Source organism: Microcaecilia unicolor, chromosome 2, assembly GCF_901765095.1.
Source record: "Microcaecilia unicolor chromosome 2, aMicUni1.1, whole genome shotgun sequence".
Classification (NCBI taxonomy): domain Eukaryota; kingdom Metazoa; phylum Chordata; class Amphibia; order Gymnophiona; family Siphonopidae; genus Microcaecilia; species Microcaecilia unicolor.
Genome location: NC_044032.1, coordinates 16484658 through 16508112, shown reverse-complemented (window position 1 = coordinate 16508112; position 23455 = coordinate 16484658). Strand labels below are relative to the sequence as shown.

General features: G+C 45.1%; 1 protein-coding gene across 1 annotated transcript; it reads right to left on the bottom strand.

Moving 5' to 3' along the window:
* Positions 1 to 3197: 3197 nt before the first annotated feature.
* On the bottom strand, positions 3198 to 15517 carry LOC115461785 (left-right determination factor 2-like). The gene is made up of 4 exons (XM_030191830.1): positions 15241 to 15517; positions 11006 to 11249; positions 9018 to 9257; positions 3198 to 3537 (listed from the first exon to the last, which is right to left on the bottom strand). Exons 1-4 carry the CDS (start codon positions 15515 to 15517, stop codon positions 3198 to 3200), a joined length of 1101 nt encoding a protein of 366 aa, XP_030047690.1.
* Between the last annotated feature and the right edge of the window lie 7938 nt (positions 15518 to 23455).

Here is a 23455-nt window from a genome sequence, read left to right as displayed (position 1 = left end):
GGGGGGCGGGGCGCATCGGCGATCCGCCCCGGGTGTCAGCGCCCCTAGGAACGCCACTGCATGAAGTACAGGCTCACCTTTTGGTGATATAAAAGTTGCCTGAGTGACCTATGAGACTTCCCCATCACTAATTAACAATTATAAGCACATAGTACTATCTGTTCTACCACTAGGTGGTTGTGTATTATTTCTAGGATAAGCAGCATAAAATGTTTTGTACTTTTTGGGGATCTTGCCAGGTATTTGTGACCTGGATTGGCCGCTGTTGGAAACAGGATGCTGGGCTCGATGGACCTTTGGTGTTTCCCAGTATGCCAATACTTATGTACTTATGTCTCAGCAGAGTCTTATATAGGGGCATAATCACCTCCTTTTTTCTACTGGCCATTCCTCTCCCTAAGCATCCTTCTAGCGTTCACCGTCAACTTTTCTACCCGTTTGGCCACCTTAAGATCGTCGCATACAATCACACTCAGGCCCTGCTCTTCTTTCGTGCATATCAGTTCTCTTCACCTGTGCCATCAGATTTTTTCAGTCCAAATGCATGACCCTGCATTTTGTAGCATTAAATCTTAGCTGCCAAATTCCAGACTAATTCTTTAATCTTTGCTAGGTTCTTCCTCCTGTTACCTCACCTTCAGGAGCATATCTACCCTATTGCATTTGTTGGTATCATCCTCAAAGATGTCCATGTTATATGACTGAAGACATCATCTGGAGCATTCTATATTTGGTGCTAGCATTATGCACTGTCTTCACACTGATTTTTCAGCATGGAAACGCGCTGTAATAGAAGGGTAAAGGTGGTTAGCTTAGCGGAGTTTAAAAAAGGTTTGGACGGCTTCCTAAAGAAAAAGTCCATAGACTGTTATTAAATGAACTTGGGGAAAATCCACTATTTCTGGGATCAGCAGTATAAAATGTTTTGTACTTTTGGGGATATTGCCAGGTATTTGTGACCTGGATTGGCCACTGTTGGAAACAGGATGCTGGGCTCGATGGACCTTTGGTCTTTCCCAGTATGGCAATACTTATGTACTTATGGCTAAAACCAGCAGATCCACATGGAAGTACACTTCCACACCCAGTTACAGAATTGCGCCTAAGTGTTTCCGTGTGGATCTGAAAAGGGGGCGTAACGATGGGAGGGACATGGGTGGATCAGGGCGTTCCCTTAAGATGCTGGGATTTACTACTACTACTACTACTTATCATTTCTAAAGCGCTACTAGATGTACGCAGCGCTGTACACTTGAACATGAAGAGACAGTCCCTGCTCGACAGAGCTTACAATCTAATTAGGACAAACAGGACAAACAAGAGATAAGGGAATAGTAAAGTCAGGATGATAAAATAAGGGTTCTGAACAAGTGAATAAGGGTTAGGAGTTAAGAGCTGCATAAAAAAGGTGGGCTTTTAGCTTAGATTTGAAGACGGCCAGAGATGGAGCTTGACGTACCGGCTCAGGAAGTCTATTCCAGGCATATGGTGCAGCAAGATAAAAGGAACGGAGTCTGGAGTTAGCGGTGGAGGAGAAGGGTGCAGATAAGAGAGATTTACCCAGTGAACGGAGTTCCCAGGGAGGAATGTAGGGAGAGATGAGAGTTGAGAGGTACTGAGGAGCTGCAGAGTGAATGCACTTATAGGTCAATAAGAGGAGTTTGAACTGTATGCAGAAATGGATAGGAAGCCAGTGAAGTGACTTGAGGAGAGGGCTAATATGAGCATAACAACATTGGTGGAATATTAGCCTTGCAGCAGAATTTTGAACAGATTGAAGAGGAGAGAGATGGCTAAGTGGGAGACCTGTGAGAAGCAAGTTGCAATAGTCTAAGCAAGAGGTGATGAGAGTGTGGATGAGGGTTCTGGTAGTGTGCTCAGAAAGGAAAGGGCGAATTTTGCTGATATTATAGAGAAAGAAACAACAGGTTTTAGCAGTCTGCTGAATATGTGCAGAGGAGGAGAGGGAGGAGTCGAAGATGACCCCAAGGTTACGAGCTGATGAGACAGGAAGGATGAGAGTGTTAACCACAGCAATAGAGAATGGGGGAGGAGGAGAGGTTGGTTTAGGGGGAAAGATGAGAAGCTCAGTCTTGGTCATGTTTAGTTTCAGATGGTGCTGAGACATCCAGGCAGCAATGTCAGACAGGCAGGCTGATACTTTGGCCTGGATTTCGGCTGAGATTTCTGGTGTGGAGAGGTAGATCTGGGAGTCATCAGTGTAAAGATGATACTGAAAACCATGGGATGAGATCAGAGTACCAAGGGAAGAAGTATAGATGGAGAAAAGAAGAGGTCCCAGGACAGATCCCTGAGGTACACCAACTGACAGTGGGATACAAGTAGAGGAGGATCCACTAGAGTATACACTAAAGGTACGCTGGGAGAGATAAGAAGAAAACCAGGAAAGGACAGAGCCCTGAAATCCAAGTGAGGACAACGTTATCAAGGAGTAGGCTGTGATCAATAGTGTTAAAAGTAGCAGACAGATCGAGAAGGATGAGGATAGAATAGAGACCTTTGGATCTGGCCAGGAACAGATCATTGGAGACTTTAGCAAGCGCTGTTTCGGTTGAATGAAGGGAACGAAAGCCAGATTGAAGTGGATCAAGAATAGCTTGAGATGAGATTTACCCCTGGGTTCAGTTGGCCGTGGATTCCGGTGTTCTGCGTCTTTCTATAAAGGACACCCATCCTTAGGCAGCCTTTATAGAATACTGTTTAGCGCCGATTTTTTGGCGCCATATACGGAATCCAGCCTCACATCCGGAAACACAAAAGGAGCCAAAGCCAAGATGTAAACATTACATTTTATTGATTTACTAATAATCCCCATATATCAAAAAAAAAAAAAGTCACAGCTTGCAGGGATGATATAAAAGTAAAAAATAAATCTATTGGACTATTATGCTTCTGCAAATTGCTTTTCGCACATAGCAAGAAAGGCTAATGCAAAAATAATATACACCTTTTATTTATACTTTGTACACGTAAGTGCTTGTAAGAGTCTGTTGTACTATGGGTCGATACATATGCAGGAAATGCTGCTGACGTCTTCCGTATGATCATCAGTCATGGGATTTCACCTCCGTCAGGATTACCGGCCCTCAAGTGTTCCCTCCCTCTCTCTCCCATGTCCCATCAGCTTTTGATGCTCAGTGTCCTGTGTGCAGATGTACTTAGGAGTTCGCTTCTGGTTATACTACTGAGATGTTGTCCATGGTACAGCCACACTTTTCTACAATCATGTTTGGGAACTCAGCCACTTCGATTTCGGTGTAGTCTCCTTTCTTTACCAGGTACATCATAGGCAGGGGAGCGCTTTCCACTATTGTACAGGTCCTCTCCCCATAGCCGTAATGGCGCAGCGAGCTCTTGGGTTGCCTACAGCTACCCACACAACGGAAGGCTTGGTATCCAGCGGGCTCGATAATCCAGTACTGAGTCCAGGTCAGCTCCCGAAAATTGATGAAATACTCCTGTCTGCAGCAGATGTTGTCTTGCTGGGCTGTTTTCTCCTCGCAGTCTCCACGAGCGCTGCAGAAAGATAAAAGGGCAATTAAATACCTTGGAATAGGAGAAGAAAAGGCTCAACAGGACATGTGTAACTTCCATTTCAGTTTGCAATAGGTCAAGTACAATGTGTTCCTGCCTCCAGGAGCTTACAACATTCAATCTGACATGAATTATGGAAAGATAATGATGCATAAGAGCCTCTCAGACCACACAGAAGAAAGAATCTCTGCAGTCCTGAAACCTCGGCCACACCATCGGCTTTGGATAACTGCTGTGTTCATCACAGTTGAAAAATATTCTTTGCACTATGTTTTAAGATCCACCGTGAGCTCTTTAGTTAAACGTGATGAAGGGCAGTGTCCAGTCACTCTTACAATTCACCTGTTCTTTAAAAGTGATGTTCGGATGATGAATGTCTCAATGTTTGGTTCTTGCATGTACATTTTTTCCCTAGCTCTCATTTTCTTCATTTCCTGATATTTATGGTGTTCCTTTCCTTTTCTTGATACTTTTAATATTGTACACCGCCTTGCTATGCAATGTAGGAAAAGCAGTTTATAATAAGCCATAATGGGCAGATCTAATGTACATAAAAATGGCGGGCATGGAAGCAGAGGGAAGGCAGAACCAGCGCCTGCCAGGTCAATATTCAGAGACACTTAACCCGAGAGCAGCACCTGTTATCTGATAGTCTGAAGAGTTCAATTTTGAACATACTCAGGCTTGCAGAGGAACTGAATGTAGCTAAGAGATGCACAACCCTACTGTTTTGTGTGATGTGTTTCAGGGTGGATGTTATTAGCATGGGTTACGGTTAAGACCTGTTATTTTACTGTTAGCCCAGTGCATAAAATGGAACCTGAGCTACAATAGCACAAGGTAATGGTAAAATAACCTGTCTTAATGGTAGCTCATATTAATAACTTCCCCCCTTATTGTGAAGAGTTTCTGGTAGGCAGAGCTGAGACTGTGATGTCATAATGCCATTCCACCAATAAGAACCAACTTCATCAGTGATGTCACAATGGCTTGATTGCCCTATACTTGGCTCACTTCTGATATTGTGATGTCATAATGCCTCATTCCACCAATAAGAGCCAACCTCATCAGTGATGTCACAATGGCTTGATTGCCCCACACTTGGCTTTCTTTTATTACATACAGCAGTGATTTCACTTTCTAGAGAAATGTCTTTTTTTCTTTAAGGGGGGAAGTTATCAATGTGGGCTCCTGTAATGATTTTCAGAGCTACTGTCTGCATAAAGGCCCTGAGCAGTGGCATTTATCTGGGGACCAGAGTCTTTGAATGTCTGCAGACTAGGTTTATTCTCTGCATTTTTAATATCTGGGACTGCCAGGGTGTTCCCCTCTCTCAAGGCACCCGTTTCAAGATCAATGTTGCAGCTGGAGCATTTTTTGCTGTTTAAGGCATGGCTCTCATGTTCTCATGGCTCTGCTCATTCTGCCTCGCCTCACCCTATGCTTGGAACAACCTTCCTGAGCCCTTACGCCAAGCCCCCTCCCTGCCCGTCTCTTTGCTTAAAGCCCACTTCTTCAATGCTGCGTTCGGCACCTAACCCTTACCGTTCAGTGAATCCAGACTGCCCCAATTTGACTGCCCCTATCGGACCGACCGTTCACTTGTCTATTAGATTTTAAGCTCTTTGAGCAGGGACTGTCTCTCTTTGTTAAATTGTACAGCGCTGCATAACCCTAGTAGCGCTCTAGAAATGTTAAGTAGTAGTAGTAGTATTTTCTATAAAGTCAATGTCTTACTGCCTGGGAGCAACAGATGTATCTTCAAGGGGCCGGGCATTAATGGGCCGATGATCAGAAGCCAACACGGGCGCTATAGATCAATAGCATCATCGAAGTGCCTGTGATCAGAGCCGGTGAGTGCGTGTAATAACGCGCTTGCTAGCTCTGAACACTAATTGCATGCAAATGCATTAAAACAAGGGGCTCCCGCATCCATCCCTCATGATCAGTGGGAATGTGCCAAACAAGGGCGCTGCTGCCACAGCATACCTTACACCAGATCGCAGCTAGTGAGGGAGGAATGAGGAAGACCCACTGAAGAGGTTTGTGTCAAACCTAAGCCCGCCCCCCAGTGGCATACCAACGGGGAGGGCGGTGGGGGCGGTCCGCCCCGGGTGCACGCCACTGGGGGGGTGCCACGCGCCTGTTGGCTCCGAGTCCGCTTGTTCCCTCCCTGCTTTTCCCTCTGCGCGGAACAGGTTACTTCCGGGGCAGAGGGAGCAGCAGGGAGGGAACAAGCGGACTCAGAGCTAACAGGCGCGTGGCACCCCCCCAGCAGGTAAAAATGCACCCGGGGGGGAGGGTCGCGCTGCACGCGGGGGGGGGTGTAGTTTCGCCGGGAGGGAGGCCGCATCGGCGATCCGCCCCGGGTGTCAGCCAGGCTAGGAACGCCACTGCCGCCCCCCACCCCCAAAGCACAAAAACCCCTCCCACATCGAACAAAAATGCCTCTTCTGCTGTTTGACAGATACGGGCTTTTGACAGCCCGGACCTGTCAAACAACTGCGGGAGGATTGTGCCCTGGGCGCCTTCCCAGGCTGAAACCTCCCGCAGAAGCACCCCTATAATCAGAGCTAATAGCACACATAAATTTGCATGCTATTAGCTTTGATCATAGAGGCGTTATAGCCCCGCGCTGTTCTGGCGTTATTTTTAGAGCGCTGTTTGGAACAGCGCGGAGCTGCGGCCCATAAGAGAGGTATTTTCCCCTTCTCCACAAGGCTCCCCTATATTAAATCTCAAACTCCCCCCTTGCTGAAGAGCCCCATCACAAATCCCCCCCTCCTGAAAAGCCCTCCCCTTTCTCCCAAAGACCTACCCTCCCATAGGCACTCGCCTCCAGGAACCACCTGTAGAAATTCTTGGTGTCTATGGGGCAGCAGCAAATCCACATAGGGTTCAAAATGGCGCTGGTGACCCCTAGCAGCAGTCTTACTGTGTTACCTCTAGGATTCAGTTTGCCAGGGCAACAGACCACTTTGGGTAGCAGCCCAAACTTCAGATGCACAGCTTAGCCATTTAGCTACTGATACAGGTCACTATTCAGCTTCCGTGACCAACGTTTTTTTTAAAGCACCAGCCCCAGTGGATAAAAGAATTTGGATACAGGGGCACCAGCAGCATTATCGGAACGGTGGTGAGTTTCGGAAGTTATTCAGATAAGTTCAGGTAGCAGAGCGACTATTGCTGTTATCCATATAATTCCTGAGACTGCCCGTGTGCTGCTCAAGGACTGCTCTACTACTACTACTACTACTACTACTATTTAGCATTTCTATAACGCTACAAGGCATACGCAGCGCTGCACAAACATAGAAGAAAGACAGACCCTGCTCAAAGAGCTTACAATCTAATAGACAAAAAATAAATAAAGTAAGCAAATCAAATCAATTAATGTGAATGGGAAGGAGGAGAGGAGGGTAGGTGGAGGCGAGTGGTTACAAGTGGTCACGAGTCAAAAGCAATGTTAAAGAGGTGGGCTTTCAGTCTAGATTTAAAGGTGGCCAAGGATGGGGAAAGACGTAGGGGCTCAGGAAGTTTATTCCAGGCGTAGGGTGCAGCGAGACAGAAGGCGCGAAGTCTGGAGTTGGCAATAGTGGAGAAGGGAACAGATAAGAAGGATTTATCCATGGAGCGGAGTGCACGGGAAGGGGTTTAGGGAAGGACGAGTGTGGAGAGATACTGGGGAGCAGCAGAGTGAGTACATTTATAGGTTAGTAGAAGAAGTTTGAACAGGATGCGAAAACGGATAGGGAGCCAGTGAAGGGTCTTGAGGAGAGGGGTAGTATGAGTAAAGCGACCCTGGCGGAAGATGAGACGGGCAGCAGAGTTTTGAACCGACTGGAGAGGGGAGAGGTGACTAAGTGGGAGGCCAGCAAGAAGCAGATTGCAGTAGTCTAAACGAGAGGTGACAAGGGTGTGGATGAGGGTTTTGGTAGAGTGCTCGGAAAGAAAGGGGCGGATTTTATGGATGTTGTAAAGAAAGAAACGACAGGTCTTGGCAATCTGCTCTGGCATTGTCTGGACAGCAATACTGGGGAACAGCAAAAAAATGAAACCCTAGTCAGCGTGCATTTTTCTTTGAAAAATTTCGGGCCTGTTAAGAATCGGTCCCAAGATTAACGTCTTAGTACGGCGAAGTGATACCCCTGTTCAATAACCTTATTAGGCAAAACCTGAAGAAGCCTGTAACACGGCGAAACGATATGGGCCCCGTTGTTTATTCAAGCAGAGGGGTTATTGCACTACCTCAGTGAAAGCTAAGTTTTAAAGTTTTTTCTGTTGTTTATCTAGACTGTATTATTTAGCAAATATTCAGCAAAAAGACTGATTGTTTTGACATAATTTCTAAAACGACTTTTTTGTTCATAAGCAAATCAATATGGGTAAAAAACAGCCCTATGAATGAGATAGGACCGCAGACACTACAATCTCTCGTTGATATTAGAGTCTTGCAGGTCAGACCTTGGTTAATCCTTGGTCTCTGAGGGCTTTACCTATATACATTAAGATCTGTAAATTATCTTACCCTTTGGGTTTCATTTTTTTGCTGTTCCCCAGTATCGTGGTATTAGATTACGAAAGTAAGGAGAACAGCTCATACTGTCTTCTTGACAATATTGTCTGGACAGCACCACTGTGGTCTGTCAGTGGTCTGACATCACAATATCAGTAGTGAGCCAAGTATAGGGCAATCAAGCCATTGTGACATCAGTGATGAGGTTGGCTCTTATTGGTGGAATGAGGCATTATGACATCACAATATCAGAAGTGAGCCAAGTATAGGATAATCAAGCCATTGTGACATCACTGATGAGGTTGGCTCTTATTGGTGGAATAAGGCATTATGACATCACAATATCAGCTCTGCCTACCAGAAACTCTTCACAATAAGGGGGGAAGTGATTAATATGAGCTACCATTAAGACAGGTTATTTTACCATTACCTTGTGCTATTGTAGCTCAGGTTCCATTTAATGCAGTGAGACCTAATTACTAATCACTGGGGCTAACAGTAAAATAACAACAGTAAGCCATGCTGATAACATCCACCCTGAAACACATCACACAAAACAGTAGGGTTGTGCATCTCTTAGCTACATTCAGTTCCTCTGCAAGCCTGAATATGTTCAAAATTGATTTAATGGTGCTAACCCAGTCTGTGGGACACACCTAGTCAGTCAGGTTTTCAGGACATCAACAAGAGATTTGCATATAATGGAGGAAGTGCCTGCATATTCATTCTTTCTATCCTGAAAGCCAGACTGGACTGGGCTGAGAAACCTTGTGTTTAACCTATGCATTCACATGTGTACAATTTGCAAACTCTAACATGTCAATATATTGAATGTGTGAAACAAACATAAACAAAAATTTGAAATGAAGAAAAATCCCAAACTAAACTGCAATCTATTTTTCCCTGAGCACATCCCAACCAAACGGGGCTTCACTTGGATTCCTACCCGTGTGCCTCCAGGTTGAGGGTGTACAGCACCAGCTCCGGCTTCCCCAGGGTTTTATCCGAAGGGTCCTGGGATGTGAATCGGACAGACTTGGCCATGTCAGAAGCATAGCTGCCATGTCTCTCCCCTTCAATCCTAACCTCCAGGTGCAGGGCAGATTGTCGCTTGTTCTTCAGCCAGGAATGCACAGCCTGGGTGACATCAAAGCTCTTCCAGCCAGATTCCATAATTGCAACCAACCTGCAGAAGAATGGAGGGGAATCCTCATTACCCTGTTCTGCCATGACTGCATTACAAACCAGCCACTTTGCCAACATGCAGACAGATGTTCCGATTTTAACTGAATTAAAATGTATTTTTTGTCGTAAAATAGTGGTGAAAAACATCAAGCAACAATTATTTGAATCAACGCTGAATATAGACAAAAAAACAAAGGAAATGAAAATCCATTTAGAGAAATTGAATATAGTGTATTTACAAAGTTAATCTAATTAAACAAGCAAAAGTAAAGATGAAACCTTCTTATTAGGCTAAACTAATACATGTGAAACCCAATTTTGTCTAGTTATCCAGGGGTCAGCAGGGGAAGTTCACAGTTTGAAGTGCTTTTGAAGGGCAGAGCACAATCCCCCCCCTCCCCCATCACTCAAAAACAGTCACAGACCATAAACACTAGACTCTGTTCATATTTCAAAGCCTGCTATTTCAAGGGGTGTCTTGTCCATCACCTCCTTTCTGACTGAGCTCCAGTGCTGCTCAGATGTGGAAACCCTGTGTAAATTAATAATAACCTTTGCAAACTCTGTCTCAGGCAGAGGGTGAGGGGAGGCAGGTGGGGTGGTTTGAATGTTTTTATATTGTAAACCACCTAGAACCAGGGATATTGCTGTCTAGAAACTGTGATAAATAAATAAATACATTTACTAAAACAAGCAGATGGCTGCTACTGAAAGGCAAAGGTGAAAACCACACAAGCCTGGATACTTTCCACAAAACAATAACAAATCCAGTTTCAGATGTGAGGTAGAGAGGTGTGGTAGCCGTGTTAGTCCACTCTTAAAGGTAATCAATAGAAATCAAACAAAATACATGGAAAATAAAATAAGATGATACCTTTTTTATTGGACATAACTTAATACATTTCTTGATTAGCTTTCGAAGGTTGCCCTTCTTCCTCAGATCGGAAATAAGCAAATGTGCTAGCTGACAGTGTATATAAGTGAAAACATTCAAGCATTACTATGACAGTCTGACAGGGTGGGAGGATGGGGGTGGGTCGGAGGTATGCATGGGGACATCAAAGCATATCATTGATATTCTAACAGGATAGGTGAGAATCCTGAAAGGTAACTTTAAAAACATACAAGAACGTAAGACCTTTGAAGTCAGAATGATTGAATATTTTAACACACAACAGAAAGGACTTAACAAGGATCTGGGGTTCCTAGCGCATTATAAACCATAAAGCTGTATGTTTCTGTTGATCACCCCACCCCTCACCTATCCACACCCATCCTGTTAGAATATCAATGATATGCTTTGATGTCCCCATGCATACCTCCGACCCACCCCCATTCTCTCACCCTGTCAGACTGTCATAGTAATGCTTGAATGTTTTCACTTATATACACTGTCAGCTAGCACATTTGCTTATTTCCGATCTGACGAAGAAGGGCAACCTTCGAAAGCTAATCAAGAAATGTATTAAGTTATGTCCAATAAAAAAGGTATCATCTTATTTTCTTTTCCATGTTTTATTTTGTTTGATTTCTATTGACTACCTGATGTGAGGTAAAAAGAAAAAAGAAAAATAATCGGAGAAAATATGCCCATGCATTTGTGGCAGCTCCTGGGGACATGTGCAAAGGAAAGGGTTCAGACCCCTACTAATGTACACTGATTGGCAGAAATGGGTTCCAGGCCTATCCCTGCCTGAAGTGCCTTTATCTCCACCCCTGCCTCCTGGCTGCACAAATGTTTCTGGGTACCTGGAGTCGATCAGGGATGTCTTGTTGGCTCCGTCCCCCAGGATCTCCACCCAGTAGATGCTGACCCGGGCGTTGTTGACGGGTCTCTGGTGCCTCCTGTCGGGCAGGTTCATGCGGTGGGGGGGCTTCTTGAAGAGCTTCAGCTCGGCCATGGTCACCTCGCTGTTTTCGGGGATCCTCCCCTCCATGTCAAAGTAGAGCTTCTGTCGGCTGGAGTCCGAGTAAAGCACTTCTCCGGAAATGTCTAAATAAGAAAGGGAGAAAGATGGGGGTGTGAACACCACTACTGGGAGCTGTGCATTGTGCATGGCACTCTCAGAGGTCCCCACAGCCCAAACCCTTCCCACCTCAGTACCCCGCTTAATAACCCTATCCTGCAAATATCTGTCAGTCCATCTATCTAATAAGCCCCCGGCCCCCCTCACCAAACATTTTGCATATCTGTCTGTCTATCTAATAAGCCCCCCCTTCACCAAAAATTTTCCATCTCTCTGATCCTTCAATATTCTGCAAATATGTCTGTCCGTCTACCTAATAAGCCCCCCACCCCATCACCAAACATTTTGCATATCTGTCCATCTATCTAATAAGCCCCCCCTTCACCAAACATTTTGCATCTTTCTGATCCTTCAATATTCTGCAAATATCTGTCTGTCTGTCCGTCTATCTAATAAGCCCCCCCCCCCAATTACCAAACATTTTGCATCTCTCTGAATAAAAAGTAGCACATATGAGTTTACCTTGTTGGGCAGACTGAATGGACCCTGCAGGTCTTTTTCTGCCGTCATCTACTATGTTACTATGTTTGATATTCTGCAAATATCTGTCTGTCCATCTACCTAGTAAGCCCCCCACCCCATCACCAAATATTTTGCATATCTGTCTGTCCATCTACCTAATAAGCCCCCCACCCCCTTCACCAAACATTTTGCATCTCTCTGAATAAGTCGATCGTTTGATATTCTGCAAATATTTATATCCCACATTTTCCCATTAGTTGCAGGTTCAATGTGGCTTACACTACTACTACAATTTATCATTTCTATAGCGCTACAAGGCATACACAGCGCTGTACACCATACACAAAAAGACAGTCCCTGCTCAAAGAGCTCACAATCTAGATAACCTTACACAATACTATAAGGCATGTTACAGTTCATTACAATGCAATTAAACAGTGTAATAGCAGGATAGACTCATATATGAAACAACAAGGTAAATAAGAATAGTAGGTCAGATAATGTCCATGAATTTTGATGTACAAACATTTTGCATGTCTGTCTGTCCGTCTGTCTACTAAGACCCCCACCCCCTTCACCAAACATTTTGCACCTTCACCAAACATTTTGCATCTCTCTGATCCTTCAATATTCTGCAAATATCTGTCTGTCCGTCTATCTAGTAAGCCCCCCACCCCTTCACCAAACATTTTGCATCTCTCTGAATAAAAAGTAGCACATATGAGTTTATGTTACTATGTTTGATATTCTGCAAATATCTGCCTGTCTGTATATCTACTAAGCCCCCCCACCCCCTTCACCAAACATTTTGCATATCTGTCTGTCCGTCTGTCTACTAAGCCCCCCACCCCCTTCACCAAACATTTTGCATCTCTCTGAATAAAAAGTAGCACATATGAGTTTATCTTGTTGGGCAGACTGGATGGACCGTGCAGGTCTTTTTCTGCCGTCATCTACTATGTTACTATGTTTGATATTCTGCAAATATCTGCCTGTCTGTATATCTACTAAGCCCCCCCACCCCCTTCACCAAACATTTTGCATATCTGTCTGTCCATCTACTAAGCCCCCCCACCCCCTTCACCAAACATTTTGCACTTTCACCAAACATTTTGCATCTCTCTGAATAAAAAGTAGCACATATGAGTTTATCTTGTTGGGCAGACTGGATGGACCGTGCAAGTCTTTTTCTGCCGTCATCTACTATGTTACTATGTTAGATATTCTGCAAATATCTGCCTGTCTGTATATCTACTAAGCCCCCCACCCCCTTCACCAAACATTTTGCATATCTGTCTGTCCATCTACTAAGCCCCCCCACCCCCTTCACCAAACATTTTGCACTTTCACCAAACATTTTGCATCTCTCTGAATAAAAAGTAGCACATATGAGTTTATCTTGTTGGGCAGACTGGATGGACCGTGCAAGTCTTTTTCTGCCGTCATCTACTATGTTACTATGTTAGATATTCTGCAAATATCTGCCTGTCTGTATATCTACTAAGCCCCCCACCCCCTTCACCAAACATTTTGCATATCTGTCTGTCCGTCTGTCTACTAAGCCCCCCACCCCCTTCACCAAACATTTTGCATATATGTCTGTCCGTCTTTGTGCTAAGACCCCCCACCCCCCTTCACCAAACATTTTGCATCTCTCTGAATAAGTCGATCGTTTGATATTCTGCAAATATCTGTCTGTCCGTCTACCTAATAAGCCCCCCCACCCCCTTCACCAAACATTTTGCATATCTGTCTGTCCAGCTACCTAATAAGCCCCCCACCCCCTTCACCAAACATTTTGCATCTCTCTGAATAAGTCGATCGTTTGATATTCTGCAAATATTTATTTATTTAACATATTTATATCCCACATTTTCCCATTAGTTGCAGGTTCAATGTGGCTTACACTACTACTACAATTTATCATTTCTATAGCGCTACAAGGCATACACAGCGCTGTACACAATACACAAAAAGACAGTCCCTGCTCAAAGAGCTCACAATCTAGATAACCTTACACAATACTATAAGGCATGTTACAGTTCATTACAATGCAATTAAACAGTGTAATAGCAGGATAGACTCATATATGAAACATATGAAACAACAAGGTAAATAAGAATAGTAGGTCAGATAATGTCCATGAATTTTGATGTACAAACATTTTGCATGTCTGTCTGTCCGTCTGTCTACTAAGACCCCCACCCCCTTCACCAAACATTTTGCACCTTCACCAAACATTTTGCATCTCTCTGATCCTTCAATATTCTGCAAATATCTGTCTGTCCGTCTATCTAGTAAGCCCCCCACCCCTTCACCAAACATTTTGCATCTCTCTGAATAAAAAGTAGCACATATGAGTTTATGTTACTATGTTTGATATTCTGCAAATATCTGCCTGTCTGTATATCTACTAAGCCCCCCCACCCCCTTCACCAAACATTTTGCATATCTGTCTGTCGTCTGTCTACTAAGCCCCCCACCCCCTTCACCAAACATTTTGCATCTCTCTGAATAAAAAGTAGCACATATGAGTTTATCTTGTTGGGCAGACTGGATGGACCGTGCAGGTCTTTTTCTGCCGTCATCTACTATGTTACTATGTTTGATATTCTGCAAATATCTGCCTGTCTGTATATCTACTAAGCCCCCCCACCCCCTTCACCAAACATTTTGCATATCTGTCTGTCCATCTACTAAGCCCCCCCACCCCCTTCACCAAACATTTTGCACTTTCACCAAACATTTTGCATCTCTCTGAATAAAAAGTAGCACATATGAGTTTATCTTGTTGGGCAGACTGGATGGACCGTGCAAGTCTTTTTCTGCCGTCATCTACTATGTTACTATGTTAGATATTCTGCAAATATCTGCCTGTCTGTATATCTACTAAGCCCCCCCACCCCCTTCACCAAACATTTTGCATATCTGTCTGTCCGTCTGTCTACTAAGCCCCCCACCCCCTTCACCAAACATTTTGCATATATGTCTGTCCGTCTTTGTGCTAAGACCCCCCACCCCCCTTCACCAAACATTTTGCATCTCTCTGAATAAGTCGATCGTTTGATATTCTGCAAATATCTGTCTGTCCGTCTACCTAATAAGCCCCCCCACCCCCTTCACCAAACATTTTGCATATCTGTCTGTCCAGCTACCTAATAAGCCCCCCACCCCCTTCACCAAACATTTTGCATCTCTCTGAATAAGTCGATCGTTTGATATTCTGCAAATATCTGTCTGTCCGTCTACCTAATAAGCCCCCCCACCCCCTTCACCAAACATTTTGCATATCTGTCTGTCCGTCTACCTAATAAGCCCCCCCACCCCCTTCACCAAACATTTTGCATATCTGTCTGTCCGTCTACCTAATAAGCCCCCCCACCCACACCCCCCTTCACCAAACATTTTGCATCTCTTCTGGACCTGGTAATCTCTGTCTTTCTGCCTCTGCTGTTCTAGCTTCCTCCTTCAACTGTGCCCGGCCCCTCTGCTCACCTGCATTGCCCGGGATGCCCCGCAGGATGCCCGCCAGGCTGGGCACTGCCCTCCTGCTCCTCCACCGGTGCAGCTGCAGCAGGCTCACGTACTTGGTCCTGAGGTGCCGGGGGACAATCAGGTTCTCCAGGTCTCGCTTCTGGAAGGGGGGCACCTCGGGGAGCCCCAGCTTCTTCAGCAGGGCATCTCGCACCTCCTCGGGGGTAAATCCAGCGATCGGGGATGGGCACAAAGCCCAGAGCAGGCAGCTGAAGCTGAGCAGTATCCTGGTCCTCATGCTGCCTGTGATTACCTGCCTTTGCCAGCTGCAGCATGCAGCCTCCTTCACCTTGGTCTTTTATAGCCCTTCCCAACCCCCTCTGGGGACATGAAAGGTCACACCCCCACCCCCCTCCCACAGAGACTTGAACGAGACAATCCACACTTTCTGGCCGTGACTGGGACCCAGCAGGTCAAACTAATCAAACTCCAGCTCTGGACCGTCAGCTCAGCTGCAAAAACTAAAGCCTCAGGGAAACCCAGGCAAAACCTTTTTGCTTACTTTTGCCAGGTTTAGACAAAATGCTGGAAACCAAGAGATCTAATATGCATCAAATGTCAGCAGATGTAAGAATGGTGGGGGAAGGGGGGGTCCTTGCACACCATAGTTACAGCAGGTTGTAGGAATCCTATGGTGGGGAGAAGGTTCTGGTCATTGTGTTATTTGGGGGGGGGGGGCAGCTGCAGCCCCCTTGGAAACTGGGTTCAATTCCCACTGTGGCTCCTTGTGACCCTGAGCAAAGTCACTTAACCCTCTGTTGCCCCAGGTACAAATGCAGATCGTGAGCCCACTAGGGACAGAGAAAGTACCTGCAAATAATATATGTAAATGGCCATGTATGTAACACAGAAAGACAGTATATCAAATCCATGAATTCCATCATTTTCTGACCTTTTCGTCTTGGATCCAAGGTCCTTTCATTTCATTCAGGATTTTCACAGTTAACCTGCATTGTATTTCTGCCACTCAGCTTCACTGCAGAAGTGGGGTTATGAATTACCCAGGGATTTCAGGACCCGAGAAGTTGTGAAATTTAGAGGGAACACAAATTCAATGAATACAGCTAAACATTTCTAGAGCCCATACTGTCCTGTATGACCAGAGGATGTGTACTGTTATCTGATTTACCAAGTTTGTTGTCACCTAATATCAGAAATGATCAGATCAGTGATGCTGGGGGGGAGGGTGTCCCTCTCAATGCCATGGTGGCCAGAGCTGTGCAGGATCAACCCACCCACTGGCAGGGGTGGGCTAATGAGCAAACAGGCAGCTGAATCTCTGCAGAAGGCAAAATGAGGGAGAGATATGGATTGCAGACTTTTTCACAGGGTGGTGCTTATCTGTCCCAATGGCCAGCATTTCTCCTTCCCTCTTTGTCATGCAAACCAGAAGAGTCAGGATTTTTTGGACTAGGCTCTTGTGTGGATTGTGTATTGGAAGCACATGGTGCATTTGGATTGCCAGACGGGGGATTAGAGGCTGAAGGGAGTGAAATATGATGGGGCTGACAGTTTCACTACAAATCCTCTCCTAAGAAACATTCAGGATCACCGATTTGAACGTTTGATCTTCTTTTTCACACACCTTCATGTGACTTGACACTGCACCACTTGGATAAATGAAGCTTTAACCAGGCACAGACTCATTTCAGCCTAAAAAGGGTTTTTGCTTTGTTCATTTATGTTTCTACATTGATTGTACCGGAGAGTTTTATTAGCCATATTGCTCTTGGAGAAAAGAGGACTCTTTGCAGGACTCTGATACCTGAACTATTCAAATATGTGGTGGTTAGTACATGAGCCCTTCTTCAGGAAACAATGGCAGATAAAGATCAGATGATCTGGGTCCAGCCATCTACTCTCCTTTTCACTCTCTTAGAGATCCCACATACTTGTCCCAAGCTCTCTTGACTTCAGATACTGTTTTCGTCTCCAGAACTTTCACGAATTCACCACCTTTTCTGTGAAGAAGGTTTTCCTCAGGTTATTTCTGATTCTGTCCCCTTTGCCCCCTCATTCCAGAGATTCCTTTTAATTGAGACTCAAAGACCCTCTCCCGCCTTTCTTCCAAAGAATGCAAATTGAGATCTTTAAGGATTTATGAGGAAGACCACTGATCATTTTAGGAGCTGCCCTCTGAGCCGACTCCATCCTGTTTATATCTTTTCAAGGTTTGGTCTCCAGAATTGTACACAATCTTCTGAATGAGGTCTCAGCAGAGTCTCTTATACAGGGGCATCATGACCTCTTTTTTCCTTTCCCTATGCATCCAAACATCCTTCTGGCTTTTGCTGTCACCTTTTCTAAATTTTGAGGTTTTGCCAGGTTCGTGGGTCCTGGATTGGCCGCTGTCGGAGACGAAGTGCTGGGCTTGATGGACCTATTGGTCTTTTCCCAGCGTGGTAGTGCTTATGTACTTATGTACTGTTTGGCCACCTTAAAATCACCACATAGGATCACACCCAAGTCCCGCTTCTCTTTCATGCACAAAAGTTCTTTTCCCCCTAAACTGTACCGTGTACCCCAATTGCGTGACCCTGCATTTTTTTAGAAGCCTGGTGTTATAAAGATGGACTAGACTGAAATTAAATGGAAGCAAAATGAAACTCTCCTTTCATTGGGGCACAAGGAATCACATCTTCATCTCATCTCTTTTGTACAAATGGATTATTCTGTTTTGAGCATGTTTGTTTATTTATTTATTTATAGCATTTGTATCCCACATTTTCCCACCTATTTGCGGGCTCAGTGTGGCTTACAATACAATGTAATGATGGAAATACAATTTGTTACAACTCGATTATGGGTTACATTGTGAGGAGTTAAGTTAAGACAAAGTCAAAGTATCGTTAAGGGAATAGAACAAGGAAAAAGAACGATGGAACAGTGGAAGAACAACGGATACTAATAGGGCAACAGAACAATAGCAAGAGAACATTCGGGCATAACATTTTTATCTGTAAATTAAGGTTTAAATGTGATAAAATTACGGGCGATGAGAGTACAGAAGAGAACGTATTGATGCATTGCTAACAGTGTGTGTGGACTTCATGTGTTTTGATCCTTTCGATAGATTTTTCCAAAGAGTTGAGTCTTTAATAGTTTGCGGAAGTCGGTTAGTTCGTAGATCGTTTTCAGGTTGCGTGGTGGTTTATTCCAGAATTGCGTGCTCATATAAGAAAAGGTTGATGCGTGCAGCACTTTGTATTTTATGCCTTTGCAAATAGGGAAGTGGAGGTTGAGGAAAGTTCGGGATGATCTTTTAGCGTTCCTGGGTGGTAGGTCTATTAAGTCAGACATGTAGGCTGGGGCTTCACCGTGAATGATTTTGTGGACTAATGTGCATACTTTAAAAGTGATGCGTTCCTTGAGTGGGAGCCAGTGTAGCTTCTCTCGTAAGGGTTTCGCCCTTTCGTATTTTGGTTTCCCGAAGATGAGTCTGGCTGCTGTGTTTTGGGCTGTTTGAAGTTTTCTCAGTATTTGCTCTTTACAACCTGCGTATAGTGAGTTGCAGTAATCTAGCTGGCTGAGTACGAGTGATTGCACTAGGCTGCGGAAGACGGATCTTGGGAAGAATGGTCTTATTCTTTTCAGTTTCCACATGCATTAGAACATCTTTTTGGTAGTGTTGTTTGCGTGAGTTTCAAGTGTAAGGTGGCGGTCAATTGTGACTCCAAGGATTTTTAAAGTTTCTGAAATTGGAAGATTTAGTTTTGGTGTGTTTATAGCGGTAAATTCATTTGTGTTGTATTGGGAGGTAAGTATTAGGGACCAGTGGTTTTCAGAAGTCAAAATAATCAAAATAAATGTTTTGATTCATGCAGATCTCTCATTTGTTTAAACATAACTGAATGCAGTCCATTGGTTTTCTTAAATGTTATTCTGGTTGATAATAAAAGGAGCTAATGGTGAACACAATCCACTATAACGGGTTGTTTTGCGGTTGTACATGAGGAATCGTGATATTGAATAAATAAGTGTGTGTTTTTGTTCCTAGTCATACATCCAAAAGTTATATAATCCTTTCAAGAAACCAGTAACATGGGCAGGCTGCACACACTCTGGCCCCCCTCTCTCATCTTTATCCCGAAGCGCCCACAGACCATGCATGAGACAGGTTTTTCTTTGGGAATAAATGGCCACAGCTTTATTGTAAACACATTAAACAACAACCCCTAGGAAGCACCCGAGCCTTGGGTCTGACATTGCAGATGCTCCAGCCCTCCGCCATGTTTTTCTGCTAGAGAGCCTGCATCGCCATCCCGCACTGCAGCCAGCCATGACTCCGCCCCCAGCGTGGCTGAGCGTACTTCGGATTTAGAACTGCACTCCAGACCAGTGTTCCACCTGCCATGCAAACCAGCCAGGTGATTAGTCTGCTAGCCGTGAGTGCCCCAGTCCCTTGCCTGTTGTTCTGGCACATCCCAGAGTTCCCAGGCTCGGGTGCCTACGCTGCTGTGACAGCATACAAGAATTGGTCAGAACAGTCATAGTGGGAGACAAAACGACACTACCCTACGACCTCCCCGTTGGACCTCCCGCAACCCCACCACCATACGGTTGCCGTAAAGCTTAATAATGTATAGAAGTGGCAAATCAAATCAACAATGGATACCCAAACTTAACATGGTAAAACCTGCTAACAATCCGTACCCTAGTGCTATGCCATAACAAATTAACAATTCCACCCCACAGTGATTATCACAACATAACAGTAAAATATCCTAGCGGCCCCCCCGGCCCGTCTTGAGAAACATGCATGGGGAGGGTGGGGTGGGAAACCCGAGACTCGCTTCATCTCGTCGGCAGTCTTTTATGTGGTGCACGGGGCCACCCACTGAGACCCCACCCTCTTCCGGCCTCCCCGCCAGTGACGCAGCGGGTCCCCCCGCAACGTCACCTGGGATGGCGGGGAAGCCGGAAGCGAAGGATAGTTCAGGCCAGGGGGCTGACATGAGGCAGCCGCCATGTTAGGTCCGGCTGCTCGGCATACACCTCGCCGGCCTCCTTTTATTCCTTTAACATATTGGTATGGTCCAGGGGCAGACTGGGGGTACTCTGGGGCCCCCCTGCCATGCTGCTGCCACCAGTGCCCCACCCCTGCCATGCTGCCTCCCTCCTACCATGTTGTCGCTGCCCCCCCCCTACCTTGAAGGGCCCTGGTGGTTTAGTGGCTGTGGCTTCTTTGGGGGTAGGAAATAAAGCCCCTCGTTCCTGCCCATCTGCTGCCTCTACTCTGCCTGGCACGGTGCCCTGTTTATGGTACAGTGGGAGTCTCGGCAGCCATTCTGTAAACACAACGGTGTAACCAGGAAGAATAGCGGCAGTGGCCCCTAGACCACCAGGGCCCGGTGGTGGGCAACTGGGCAGAGCCTCTGGCCCCTTAGAGCCTCTGGGCCCTCAGGCACTGCCCAGTTGCCCAAGTGGTCAGTCCGCCCCTGGTATGGTCACTTTTTCAATATGGTAATACTAGAGCCCAGTGAAGATTTACTGGACCAAACTTACATAAGTACATAAGCATTGCCATACTGGGACAGACTGAAGGTCCATCAAGGCCAGCATCTTGTTTCCAACAGTGGCCAATCCAGGTCACAAGTACCCGGCAAGATCCCCAAAGAGTAGCAATATTCCATGTAGAACCCCAAAGAATAGCAAGATTCCGGAATCCTAAAGGGTGACATTGCAGAATCTCAAAGAGTAGCAACATTCCATTCAGAATGCCAAGTACATAAGTACATAAGCATTGCCATACTGGAACAGACCGACACACTGATGACGATTTAGAAGTAATTACTACTGTAACCGATGCAATAATAATTCTGACAGATCCTCTGTGTACATCCGTATGCTGCACAAGCCGGCATGTTTAGTTATTTATTTATTTAAGGTCATTTATACCCCGCCTTTTGCCGCAGTTGTGCAGCCCCAAAGTGGCTTACAATGAACTCATAAAATAAATAGGTTACAAGGAGAAAGGGGGTGGACATGGGCGAGAAATGGGAGGAACATGGGAGGAGCATGGGAGTGACGGTGCGGGAAGGATAAAGACTGGAAAAAGCCAGCCGTTTGCCTGAAGAAACATTACCTCTACTACTACTACTTAACATTTCTGGAGCACTACTAGGGTTACGCAGCGCTGTACAGTTTAACAAAGAAGGACAATCCTCTTCAATCGTCTTCATTTTTTCTGCTTATGGGTTAATATAGGGGGTTAAATTAGATACCTGAAGTGTGTGTTCTAGGTATGAATTCTATGATGTCAATTAAGCGCTTAACTGCAGTTATAGAAACCAGCATCAGCTACAAGCATATCCTTAGGTGCCAGTGTGTGGCAGGCGTAAATATGCACACCTAAATGCGGCCATTACGTGCATAACAGACAGCATTCTACAAGCTTAATGCCTAACTGCTTGCCCCTCCCATTCCCTTCCCACATTCCATGTCACTCCCATGCCCCTCCCACACCCTGTCACTGCCATGCCCCTCCCATGTTCCTTCCATTTCTCGCCCATGTCCACTCCCCTTTCACAGTTACACACTGTAGATTTTAGGCGCTAAAATGATAGAATAGAGGCATTAGCACCAATTAGTTTAGTGTTTATTAACTCTAATAATGTTAGTGTCAATTAGCATCTGATTAGTCAATTAACTGGCACTGCGCTATAACCTGAGCACACAATTTTGCACACTAAGGAGTAGATTCAGCAAATGGCAGTGAAAAAGTAGCACTGAAAAACAAATCCATGCAGAATCAGTGCTCCAAGAATAGCGCTTAGAGCCGATTTCCACACCAAATTTTGGCCGCAAAGATTTAAACCAACTGAAACTTGATGTAGATCCTGGTGTGAAACTCAGGCGCAGATCCCCAGTATTCATTAATACTGCACGCCAGACCTGCTCATGCCCCTCCCATTGCCACACCCCCTTTCAGTTGCACACTATAGAAAAGTGCTTAGCATGATGTGTGCAAATCCAAATTTTTGCCAATTCATGCCAATAATTGATGGTTTGCACCCAATTATTGGGGTTAATTGGCTCATTACTTAATTAAATTGCGCACAAATTGTGTGCCATATATAGGATCTAGGAGTAAGTGTGAAAATGTGTGTGTAATATAGAATGAGGAGGCTAATGTTCATGGGGAGGGGGATTTTATAAACCGTTGCCTTGCAGAAAAATGTTTTTATACAATTGTCTGACTATATTTCTGCATAAAGAGTTAAGTGCCTGGAAAATGCCCCTGCATATACCCCATCTGCACAAGGGCATAGCTTGGGCAGACTGGAGAAGAGTCACAACGTCGGCTCAGATTTTATGAAATACATTTGACAGTGCACCATTGGGTTCTACCAATCTTTTGCCCAACATTCCATCAGCAACTCGTGAGCTTGGGGGTGGGGTTGAATGTTGGTTCTTTGGTCCCTCCATCCAAATAGGTATTCCACTGCCACAACACCAGGGTTTCAGCAAAAGCTTTGCGATGGGAAGCAGGAAGTGTTTTATAGATACTGAGGTTTTAGCTAAGAATAAGGATTTCCATAAAAGAATATGCGTTACTGTCACTGCTAAGAAATGGACGCCTGTGCGTAGAAAGCTCAGTGTTTGACACGCTTGTATCCAAATTCTAAAATCTACTCATTAGAAGCCTTTTAATCCCTTGTGTTACCAACACAGGCGTATTTCTCCATGCAATACTTTCCAGTGCTCTGCTTATCCTCTCTCTCTCTCTCTCTCTCTCTCTCTCTCTCACACACACACACACACACACAAATTTTAACCAATGCACTGTGTTCTGGGTAGTGCCCCACTGCTCCTGCTGTTTGCTTGTTCCCCTGGGACTGGTGAGGAGCAGTGTTAACACCTACCTTACAGACATATTCTTTGTCTGACTTTGGAAAATCCAGCTGTTTGCTGCTTCCATGTGAAAAGTAACCCACCAACCACTTGTTTGCTGCCAACAGAGCACTTCCAAATCTTTTCTCCTTCTACATCCCTCCACCAGCATGCCTTTCCTTTCATCTGTAAAGTGACTTCACTTGCAGGAGTCATGTCTCATGGATTAGGTATGCCTGAGATATGGTGCCCAACCTCTTGTGAAGTATGTCAGTGCAAGTGGAGTGGAGGAGTGGCCTAGTGGTTAGAGTGGTGGACTTTGGTCCTGGGGGACTGGGTTTGA

Excerpts from the sequence above, each read along its gene's own strand:
- LOC115461785 (XM_030191830.1), bottom strand. The coding sequence starts at position 15,517 with ATGAGGACCAGGATACTGCTCAGCTTCAGCTGCCTGCTCTGGGCTTTG. Across the intron at positions 11,250-15,240 it reads GGGCATCCCGGGCAATGCAG|ACATTTCCGGAGAAGTGCTT; the intron begins GTGAGCAGAGGG and ends TTTCTTATTTAG. Across the intron at positions 9,258-11,005 it reads ACATCCCTGATCGACTCCAG|GTTGGTTGCAATTATGGAAT; the intron begins GTACCCAGAAAC and ends ATTCTTCTGCAG.